The sequence below is a fragment of the Ixodes scapularis genome, unplaced genomic scaffold (assembly GCF_016920785.2).
Source record: "Ixodes scapularis isolate PalLabHiFi unplaced genomic scaffold, ASM1692078v2 PGA_scaffold0__279_contigs__length_252992795, whole genome shotgun sequence".
NCBI classification, from domain to species: Eukaryota; Metazoa; Arthropoda; class Arachnida; order Ixodida; family Ixodidae; genus Ixodes; species Ixodes scapularis.
Window position 1 is genome coordinate 41,110,211 of NW_024609835.1, and position 11,119 is coordinate 41,121,329.

General features: G+C 45.0%; 1 protein-coding gene across 7 annotated transcripts; it reads left to right on the forward strand.

Annotated features, from left to right (window-relative positions):
- The first annotated feature begins 314 nt into the window (after window positions 1-314).
- LOC120847938 lies at window positions 315-8,086 on the forward strand. Of its 7 annotated transcripts, none has more exons than XM_042294112.1 (17): window positions 315-543; window positions 1,660-1,760; window positions 2,320-2,516; window positions 3,323-3,400; window positions 3,457-3,534; window positions 3,591-3,668; window positions 3,725-3,802; window positions 3,859-3,936; window positions 3,993-4,067; window positions 4,124-4,201; window positions 4,258-4,335; window positions 4,393-4,470; window positions 4,527-4,601; window positions 4,658-4,735; window positions 4,792-4,866; window positions 4,936-5,025; window positions 5,895-8,086. In XM_042294112.1, exons 2-17 carry the CDS (start codon window positions 1,663-1,665, stop codon window positions 8,048-8,050), a joined length of 3,468 nt encoding a protein of 1,155 aa, XP_042150046.1. In that variant the 5' UTR covers window positions 315-543; window positions 1,660-1,662; the 3' UTR covers window positions 8,051-8,086. The 7 variants fall into 7 exon arrangements, with proteins under 7 accessions (XP_042150046.1, XP_042150080.1, XP_042150070.1 ...); XM_042294146.1 differs by having other exon boundaries at window positions 4,530-4,601; XM_042294136.1 differs by having other exon boundaries at window positions 3,996-4,067.
- Window positions 8,087-11,119: the final 3,033 nt, after the last annotated feature.

The window sequence follows — 11,119 nt, forward strand, 5'->3', positions numbered from 1 at the left end:
CACACACGGGTGGATTCCGGCGAACGGCAAAGCCATAGAGTAATATAGTAAACGTAAAGAGAGGACACTGAAGCCGATTCGCGGCCCAGATAATAGGATTCATACCCTCCGCTACGTGGCGCTTTTCCGTAATTTGGTTAATATTAATTACAGCTTTCTCTCTGAAAAGTATTTATTTTCTAAATTTTTATGCTTTAGAGTTTTTTAAAGTACTTAAAACGACTAAATAGTGTTAATCGAATACGTCACAAAAACCACGTGATGAATGGCGCCTGCCATGGCCTGTCTGCTTGCACGCCGTCACCTCTGCTCGTCCGTGCGGTCCGTGCTTCGTTCGTCCGTGCCGTACCGTCCGTGCCGTCCGTGCCGTTCTTCTCCGTTTTATGCTACAGCGTGTTCGGTCGACTTTGCTTGAAACAAAGTGACGAATGACCGCCGCGTGCTCTCATGCTCGGCGTGAGTTTGTAGAGCTGAGCGGCTTGATATGGCTTGAGCTTCTCGTGTTTCCGTCGGGCTGCCTGGACCTAGATTTTTAAACAAAAGGTAAGTCGTTTTGCTCATTTGTCTCTCGACTGTGTTGTAAAGCTGGCTTTTGAATTTGCTGAGTCTGGGTTGCCGTCCGACGCCCCTCGGGCAGAGCTTTGTTCATGCGTGTTCAAGTGCCATCAGACATCTGTGGATTGCTGTTGAGAGGACTTATGCCGTCATAGATTGAAGTTAATTCACTGACTAAAGCTGGGTCGACAGTCGTTCGCAGTGCGACGAATTCGGGGCAAGGTGTCCATTGAGTCATATTGATATTTTGACATGCATTCTTTCAATGGCGCGTCGCTGCTTTGATTTATCACATAAAGTACGTGCAAAAGAAGCGAAACAGCGAACGTCGCTCAAGCGAGCTACATGACTTGTGTGTACTGCCATACGAGCTGCAGTATGCTGCAGTTACGACGACAAACACATGCATAGAATTTCGGGGGAAAAAAACTGCGAGACGCAGTATCAAATTTAGATATTTAATAAAGTTCCCAAGCAGCATATATATCCTATGGACGTCCACGGGACATCCAGGATAGGACATCCATGGAACTTTCGGACACTCTGAGAATGTACGGAGGACTATTCAAACATGGTTCCCACTACATCGCTACATCACCAAATGGAGCTCGAAATTTAGGTCTATGGTTCGCTGACATTATTTTCTATGTAAGAAAGCAAAATTCAAAATATTGACGGCCAATTTACCAGAAACAGTAGAGGTAGATTAGTCTTACTTATTTTGGCCGTACCGCTGTACTATGCTTAAATTCCTGTTTTACTCTTAAGGATGACATTCGAACGTTGGGTAAAACCAGTCAGACGTCACTTGAACACTTGGTTGGAGTGCTGTGGCATGGCACTCTAGACACTGCGTTCGATTATGATGCATGAAGATTGCGTAAACTTCACAAACTTCACAATATTTCTTTCACCCGTCTGTGTTAATACGTGTCATGGGTTTATTGTAACATTGCGTCATGGCAATATCTTGTGACATTGTTTAAATTTCCATCAGTTTATTTTTTCACCAACCGCTATTGTGCTACCTTCCGTTGAACTAAAGGAACGCGCCATTGGCTAGGCTTCAGTAGATGTTAAACTCTCCCTCCCCCGCTGGCCCAGATTATGTCCTACGGAAGCTACTGCTGCGTGGTCTGGTGTGCCAACAATGGCAAAACAAAGAAGCCACATGTCAAGTTTTTTCGAATTCCACGTGACCCAAGGTACGTATAGATTCTAAGGCAGTCCTTACAACATTTGATCGAAGCATAACATTTTGAAATGAGAACTATGGTCCGTTGCAACCTAAGAACGAAGGGCGAGGGTAAGACGGGCCGGGGAGGAGGAAGCAGACGGAACACGAAACGCTAAGGAGAGAAGGAGGTTTCCCCTTTCTTCTCCAGCGTTCCGTCTGCTCCCTCCTCCCCGGCCCGTCTTACCCTCGCCCTTCGGTCTTAGGTTGCAACAAACTATAGCAAAAACGATTTCTTCCATGTCACTTTGGTTTATGGACACCAATATCTTTCAGCATTTTAAGGTTATCTTGCCTCGGGCCTAAATTGATTGCATACCCTGGTGGGTATGCAATCTGTTTGTTTAGCTGTATTGCACTGTACAGTAGCATGAAGAAGAAAAACAAACTCTTCAGAACGTGAACACTTTGCTGAGAGGTGCCATACCAAACGGCAGTGAAACATTAAAAACAATTGAGGCTCATATATTTGGAGTTTATTTGACCCTTACAGTATGTGTAACCTTGGTGGTATATACAATGTTCTGCAGGTCAAAAGCATGGCTACAGTACGCCAGACGTCCTGAGCTCCTAGGAAAGACAGCCAAGGAGCTCTATGAGGGGTATCGCCTGTGTAGTGAGCATTTCACAGCCAAGGACTTTTTGGATCCTGGGAAGACAAGGCTGACCAAAACGGCTATCCCTACGGTTCGGCCGCAAATGCTTAGGCCATCTGTAACAGCCCAAGGTAACATAATCTTTATTTGCAGTCTGTACGGAGTTCTGTTATATTTTGCTTTTAGGCAGCACCAACTCTACGTCACTGATGCCAGCTGCCAGCATGCTGTCAACGATGCTTGACAGTCTCAAAAGTTTTAATCTGATTTAATTAGTTTTTATTATTAGTTTGTGCTTAAATATTTTATCTAATTCATTTAGCATTTTTGTACATTATCCCTGTAATGTCCCTGCGCATACTGTTGCCCATAACCAATATCCGTCCCAGTTTGTTGGAAAATTGTTTTAAAGCACAAGGTTAGCTGCATTGAAATACAGTAATTTGTGTCCTGCAATCAAGAAGGGCAGTACTGCCAGTGCAGTATGACTTCTTACAGGGCATCCTAGGTTTGTAGCATACAATAGTGATATAAATGAAAGATAAGGCAGGTCAACGTTCCCCTGTTCATATCCAATTCGACAAGAGGACTCATGCCGTCTGAGTCATCTTCCTGACACTCATGTTTACAAGGTTAGCTTTAGTTGCCCATGCTGTTATGTTCTCATACATTAGCATACCGGGCCGTTAAAATTTAAGATATTCCGAGATTCCTAAGTGCCTTTTCAAGACCCGCCGGATCCTGTGTTTCGCCATTGATTAATATTGCTCAACATTAATTTTCATCACTAAGGGATTTCAATGCCCTTTCAGAGTGCTGAATATTTTCTGTTCCTTTGAAAAGTAACACTACTAACCTATCATTCGCCTGTAGCAGGAATTCTCCATCAGAAGCTTTATAAGCAGGTATTCATATCTGAGAAGCCAAAATTTTTCAGAAGAACCGGTGGCAACAACATGCCCCTGTGACGTTCCATTGGAGGGAAACAGAATGTCGCATCCCACAGCAGCTTATGGTGAGATTATTTATTTTTAATTGGCGGCTCATATCTGACAAGGAAGCCCTTTTCAGAAAAGCCAATAGCGGAACCAAGCCCCGGGGATGTTCGATTGGAGGGCAGCAGAACGTCGCCTTCAACAGCTGCTCATGGTGAGATCATTTATTTTAAAACAGGGGCTCATACCTGACAAGCAAACATCTTTCAGAAGGACCGATGGTGGCACCAAGCCCCGGGAATGTTCCATTGGAGGGTAGTGGAACGTCACCTTTGGCAGCTGCTCATAGTGAGATCATTTCTTTTAAAACTGCTGCTCATATCTGACAAGCAACCGTTTTTCAGAACAACCGCTGACGGCACCAAGCCCCGGTAATGTTCCCTTGGAGGGCAGTGGAATGTCACCTTCAACAGCTGCTCGTGGTGAGATCATTTATTTTAAAACAGGGGCTCATACCTGACAAGCAAATGTCGTTCAGAAGGGCCGATGGCGGCACCAAGCCCAGGGAATGTTCCAATGGAAAGCAGCGGAACGTCACCCTTGGCAGCTGTTCATGGTGAGATCATTTCTTTTAAAACAGCTGCTCATAGCTGACAACCAAACATTTGTCAGAAGAACCGGTGGCGACATGTCCCTGTGACGTTCCATTGGACGGAAGCAGAACGTCGCATCCCACAGCAGCTTCTGGTGAGATTATTTATTTTAAATGAGCGGCTCATATCTGACAAGGAAGCCCTTTTCAGAAAAGCCGATGGCGGAACCAAGCCCCAGGGATGTTCGATTGGAGGGCAGTGGAACGTCAACTTTGGCAGCTGCTCATGGTGAGATCATTTCTTTTAAAACAGCTGCTCATATCTGACAAGCAACCGTTTTTCAGAACAACCGCTGGCGGCACCAAGCCCCAGTAATGTTCCCTTGGAGGGCAGTGGAATGTCACCTTCAACAGCTGCTCGTGGTGAGATCATTTATTTTTAAAACAGGGGCTCATACCTGACAAGCAAATGTCGTTCAGAAGGGCCGATGGCGGCACCAAGCCCAGGGAATGTTCCAATGGAAAGCAGCGGAACGTCACCTTTGGCAGCTGTTCATGGTGAGATCATTTCTTTTAAAACAGCTGCTCATAGCTGACAACCAAACATTTGTCAGAAGAACCGGTGGCGACATGTCCCTGTGACGTTCCATTGGAGGGAAGCAGAACGTCGCATCCCACAGCAGCTTCTGGTGAGATTATTTATTTTAAATGAGCGGCTCATATCTGACAAGGAAGCCCTTTTTAGAAAAGCCGATGGCGGAACCAAGCCCCGGGGATGTTCGAATGGAAGGCAGTGGAACATCACCTTCGGCAGCTGCTCATGGTGAGATAATTTCTTTTAAAACAGCTGCTCATATCTGACAAGCAACCGTTTTTCAGAACAACCGATGGCGACAAGCCCCTGTGGTATTTCACTGGAGGGTACCAGCGCGTCACATTCCATAGCGGCCTGTGGTAAAATAAATCTCCTACACAAATTGGGTTTATGCAAACATTCGTATTTAACAGTGACACATTTTCCAGAGCAAATGGGGATGGCCAGCTCTCCTGGCCAGCTTTTGGACCACAGCACTCCATCTTCGTCTGTTGGCTATTCTGAATCATCTGGAACCTGTGAGTATAAATTGACTTCCCTACAGATTTAAGCACTGCAAAATTCTGTTAAGTACCTCTGCATTTAGTATGCACATTGCTTCAAATTAGGTGACATTATTTGTCACTTCATTTTTGTGCTGGCCTTAATAACTTGGAACATCACTACAGGGCTCTAGGTGACGGGGAACATAAGCTTTGAAGTGTGGCACCGTGAAATGCTCTGAAAAGGGGTGGTTTCCTAGTAATCTGTGCTTACTGTAGTAATTCGCCAATCCTGTTACATACAGTTTTCATTTTGGATGACCCTGTTGCACGTAGTGATTGACTACGCGATTATTCAATATTTGAAAGATTCATCAATTTATGTTAATACAGTTTTTGTGGTGAAATTATTGCAGCTGAAAGACTAAAAGCTAGTTTATTTTTTTTTTCTGATAGCAGCCATTTGTGTATAAACAGTGGTAACAGAACATGCGGAGCAAATGCCCACTCACAATTTGGAGATAATCATGAAAAACGCAGAGATGTATGCTTCTTATGCCCGAAAGCAAAATTGCAGAACAGCCAAAGGTTGGGGGGAAGGGGGTCACCACTTTGGAGGCCCGTGCACGTGTCGAGCTTCACCTTTTACATTGGTGTGCTTGGAGAAGCAGCTGAAGCGGATGAGCATTTATGTTAGGTGGGTGGGTTTTTAAGTCTGGAGTTGGACATTGATACGTGCTTTGTTTATTTCGCAAACGTTTCGAAAGTGGCGGGGGGGGGGGGGGGGGGGGCACATACTGCAGCATGGGTAAGTGGTCGGTATTCGGCGGTATCGTTTCTGTCGGGTTCTACTTTTATCATTTTTGTGTAGCCTGACTTATGTGCTTTCGGTATTGTTTTGGCAGGCTCTGGTCGTTCAACACCTGCTTCCGCCAAGCTCTCAAGGAGGCCCAGGGACGTCATAAAACGCCTACAAGCAAAGGTTTCCAGTTACAGAAAGACAATATCAAGACTGCGCAAGCAACAGAAGCAAATGCCTCAAACAGCTGCCGAAGCACTTGAAATGGTGCGTCCGTTTGTGACAGACGAGGTTTTCGGACTTATCTCGTCACATGTAAAATTAGGGCGCAAGGGACGAGGAAAACGGTTTCCACTGTGGCTCAAGAAGTTTGCTTTGCATCTGAACTTTCATGGCCCACAGGCATACCGTTTTCTATCGTTACATTTAACGCTTCCCACTCAGCGTTCACTGCGTAGGTGGCTGTCGAACGTAAAAATGACTCCTGGTATTATACCTGGTGTCATGTCCTCCATCGAATCTCAAACGCGGTCTTGGAATGCACGTGATCGTGTCTGCACCTTGATTTTTGATGAGATTGTTTTGAAGAAGAACTTGACATACGACCCTGCACACGACATTATCCATGGATTTACAGATGACGGTGTTGAACGAACCTCGACCATTGCAGATAGAGCCCTGGTTGTTGTGCTCTCTGGAATTTCCAGGAGGTGGGTTCAGCCCCTCGCATACACTGTTGGGCACACTTCAACACCGTCTTCTGTTATCCGGAGCCTCCTGATTTCTCTCATTCGAGAGCTTAAGACTGTTGACTTCACTGTGAAGGCCGTGGTCTGTGATCAGGGGGCTTCAAACGTAAGCTTAGCCAACCAACTTGGTGTATCTGCTGATAAGCCATTTTTTGAAGTCGACAACGAACGTGTTTACTTTATCTTTGATGTTCCGCACCTCATCAAAACAACAAGAAACAATCTCCAAGCCCACAAACTTTGCATTGGGGATGAGGTCATTGAATGGTCCCATATTGTTGAACTTTATCGTTCTACTCATGAGATGAGGTTGCGATTGGCTCCAAAACTTACTGAGAGGCACATTTTTCAAAAACCTTTCAGTAACATGAAAGTAAAGCGTGCCACACAGGTCCTGAGTGCCTCAGTCTGTCTTGCCATTCTATCCCTTGTTTATGCCAAGGAGCTTCCTGAGGCAGCCATGGCTACAGCCTATTTTTGTGATAGAATGGACAGACTTTTTGATTGTTTAAATAGCTCGCAATTCAAGAAGACGGGGCAGAAGTTGCGTCATGCAATTTTGAAAGGAGAATCTGAGATACTCGATTTCCTTCACCAACAACTCGCATGGATTTCAACATGGAAGTTCCAAAGTAGGAGGCAGCCACAAACCACCATAGGGTGGCAAGTTACAATAAGGAGTGTCCTCATGCTCTGGGATGAGCTTTCAAACAGCTATGACTTTAAATTCTTACTTACTCGACGCCTGCAGCAAGACCCACTGGAGAACATTTTTGGGGCAATAAGACAAATGCTGGGCTGCAATACAAACCCAAATGTGAATCAGTTCACCTCGGGACTGAAACACATCGGGATAAAAAAACTGTTCAGACTCTCTAACAATGGAAATGTAGAGGATGAAAAGGCTGACCTCCTCAAGGAGTTGCCAATATTTTCGCACCATGAAAGTTCCATTGCAGACAATGTGGAATGTTTTCCAGTTGATAACTTCCCGCCACTAGAAGATATTTCTGAGCTGGCATCAGACATCAGGTCTAATATAATTGACGACTCGTGCACTTACTACGTTGGAGGCTATTTGATCAAACTTTTCCTTGAACAGACAACCCGCAGCTGTGGCTGTTCTAAGCTGCTAAAGGATGAGTCTGACAACTTGACCAGGCCTCACCAGTATTTTCTTATGCTTAAAGCATACCACGTGCCTGGGAAACTCTTCGGAAACCTAGTAGTACCATCACAGGCTGCCTTTAACTTTATTCAGAAACTAGAAAATCACTTTCTTGCCGTAATAGAGAGTGTAGCGCATGTTCGAGGAGTGTGTGCTGCCTTGTATCACACACTCTCAGAGCTGGGTGGCTTCAGCCTTTGCTCAGAGGAGTGTCACAAAAGGTTTTTAAAAATGTTTTGCCGAATACGCTTGTGTTGGCATGTTCGGTTCCTTAACCGGAACTTGGACAAAGTTCGGTTACACTCTTCGGTTGCTAGTAAGCAACTTGATAAGTTTAACTGTTAATAGCTTAATAGCGTATTAACAGAGGCGGTTGCCAAATCAAAAACAGAAATTGCTTATTAATTGGGCAGTGTAGCTTGCACTCCAAACATGTGTTTTCTTTATTTCCAGGAAATGTGTATCACGGCCCCCTTACACAAATATTTATCCACTTTCTGCAGAATTTCTATAGAAAATAGTTTATAGAGGCATAGATGTTTGGAAGAAAATGTGTCCACTTCTGTACCCGTCTATATTTTTTGGACGTTTTTTTTTTTCTGAAGTAATACTCCTGTCCTGAACAAATGTATTTCGGGGAATGTTTAGGGACGTTGAATCATGGTTGAATATCTATGGTTGAATCTTGTCAGATTCCGAATAGAGTTCTCATTGTTTTTTTGTTGTTTTTTTTGTAATGGCTCACCCGCAGCGAGTTTCAGGCTATGCCATTTCGTGTGTTTTATATTAGCCGGTAATTTGGAATTTGTACTATCCGGTGTGTGCTTCGCCTGGTAATGATAGCGATGTCTTGTTTATTTCTGCACTTACTTACCGTGCCCGAGTCGGCGTGAAGGTGAATGGATCATTCAGCATGTTCCCTGTGGAAAGCTTTTGTAAACTTGACTCCGCTAAAAATCTATTACGAAGTGTACGATATGCCGAACTCCTTCATACTCATTTATTTTTGTGATTATCTATTTCTTATAAAACATACAGAGCTTCTGAAGTAAATAATGTACATATGAATGTGGTCCAATAAAATGTTTTCAAACCACTTACTGTTGTTGACCCCAAAACCTCCCAAAATGCTCCACCAGCCAGGAGTCAATGTGGCGATTATGTACTTCAATCTGTTCAATAAGTTGAACTTTTATTCGACACATTACACATTTTGCAAAACTTATATCGTATATTGCAAAACTTATAACATAAAAACAACAACAAAAAAAAGATTCATCGGCTCCGGAGCCAAGGAGCTCCCGAGAGCCTAGCGAGGAGGGAGGCGAGAAGGAAAGAAAGAGAGAAAAAGAGAAGGAGAAGGGTACCAAAAAACCAAAACAAAAATGCCCAAACCGAAACCGAAACTAACTTGACCGGAACCGGAACCAGATTGTGTTTCATACCGTCCGCTAAGAGCGCTAGTTGTCACTGCTCTATCTGGGCCGCTGGGGCCTATGGCAGTGTCCGCTCTTTACCTTGTGTATATTACTCTATGGCAAAGCTCCGAATACAACCGGAAGGATTCCATGAGCGCAGGGGACAACGAGCAAATGTAACGTCACGCTCACTGTACCTGCGGTCATCGTATCTTTCGGATCTACTCGTACCTGAGCTTTGCCAATCGCTGCGATCTCTCAATATACCCTTTTTCAAAAGGCCGCGCCATCGCCTATCCGCCATTGCTCGATCACGTACCCTGAGCCAACGTTACTAAAACACTCAGTTGGGAAACTCCCATAGAGACAGCCCTAAAAATATGGCCCCAAGCTGTCTCCGAGCACCGAGCTAATGACGAACACAACGCCACCATTTCTCCCGCAGCGGCCACTCGAGAAACTGCACGTGACTTCTATTTTTGGCTTTGACAGGGGTGAACCCCCGTCTCCCCGGCGGACGCGCCGCGTTGAACGGCTGAAGTTAAAATGCACCTAGGTCGGGACGCGCTACCTGAAAGGCCCGCTGAGGCATGGTTTTATAAAAACAATATTAATTGTTCCGCAAAACCTTGCGAACTAAAGATGATAAAAACATCACGCGCCCATCCTTTGGTACTAAACTCCAATAAATTTCATACAAAAAGAGTCTTTTCCGTTTGTTTTTCCGCAAAAAACAGGCTTTCAAAAAGCTCAAGGTGACCACAGTACAGACAAGTGACAAAGAGTGGCGCTGTTGTCGCATTTAGCTCGGTCTCGGTGGACGCCAGCGGCCCAGGTTTCGACGGCGAGTTTCCCAACTGAGTGTTTTAGTAACGTTGCCCTGAGCACACATTGGACACGAGGGCTGCGTCAGCATTCGGCGTGAATTCGCCCAGCTCGTCGTAATGGAAACCAGTGTTGCGTCAGCTTTCGGCGAGGGCTCGGATCCAATCACACGCTTCGTGTCCGAGCAATGGCGACCGCCAGTGTTGCTCGAGGAATTTTTGAAAAGGATCTCTCGTTCACCTCAATTGGTTGCGTAATAAGCCAGGCCCGGCGTCTTTTAAGTTGTCAACGACCATACGAATCGGCACTTCGTTCCTCGGTTATTTCGTGGGAGCCGCCACTTTGGTGCTAATAGTGCAAGAGCGGCCGCAGTAGACGTATTCCAAAACTCGAAGCGCCCCGACGCGGCGTAATGCCACGTTATGCGTTGTGGAAATCAATGGGCAGCAAAATCCATACGCTCTCCGTTCCTGGCCCCCAGGTTCCCAGAATGCAACGCGCACGATGACGAATTTATGGAAATAGTCTACTGGTGGTTCTGCTGAGCCGTTAGATACGGTACTAAAATGCTAAAAAAATATATATCGCTTTTTTTTCTTTTTTGTTGAGGATTGTTTTAACATTTTTGGAGGTCGGAAACCAGTTTCCAGCGATTTCAGATAAAACTTAGGATAGCTAGCAACAAAGATTTTAGGCGCCAATATGTCTTAAATGTCGTTACGCTGAAGTGCTCAGAAGCGTAGCTCTTTAGACCAACAATGCTAAATTTTCCAGCTCGCGCGTGTGTGACATGCCAGAGGTGAGGATCGCCCGGTAATGTTTACTATAGAGCACAACCCTGATGTTCCATACAACACTAAGCTAATGCGTTTGCACGTTTAATCGTGGAAACGGGTTTTGACCCGTTAATATTTCAGAGTGTTTTAATATACGGCTAAAGCGTTGAGTGCGCGATTGCTGCAAACTTCGATCGCATGGCGATCGAAAATTTTACTAGTCTATTGCTGATTGTACGACGACGAATCTCTTCCAGAATCGAAACGATCCTAGAGGTCAGATGCCAAGCGAAGCCTGTGGGGTTTTCGTTGGACACTAAGCTTCGGTTTCCGTTTGCCAACCTCACTTCACGACATCCCGTCACGACAAAATATATTGCCTGCATTTTCCAATA

Bases quoted from the DNA above. Each gene is read 5' to 3' on its own strand.
- LOC120847938 (XM_042294112.1), top strand. From the start codon at position 1,663: ATGTCCTACGGAAGCTACTGCTGCGTGGTCTGGTGTGCCAACAATGGC. The intron at 4,068-4,123 runs GTGAGATTATTT...AGCCCTTTTCAG, and splicing joins GCATCCCACAGCAGCTTCTG to AAAAGCCGATGGCGGAACCA. The intron at 5,026-5,894 runs GTGAGTATAAAT...TTGTTTTGGCAG, and splicing joins TTCTGAATCATCTGGAACCT to GCTCTGGTCGTTCAACACCT.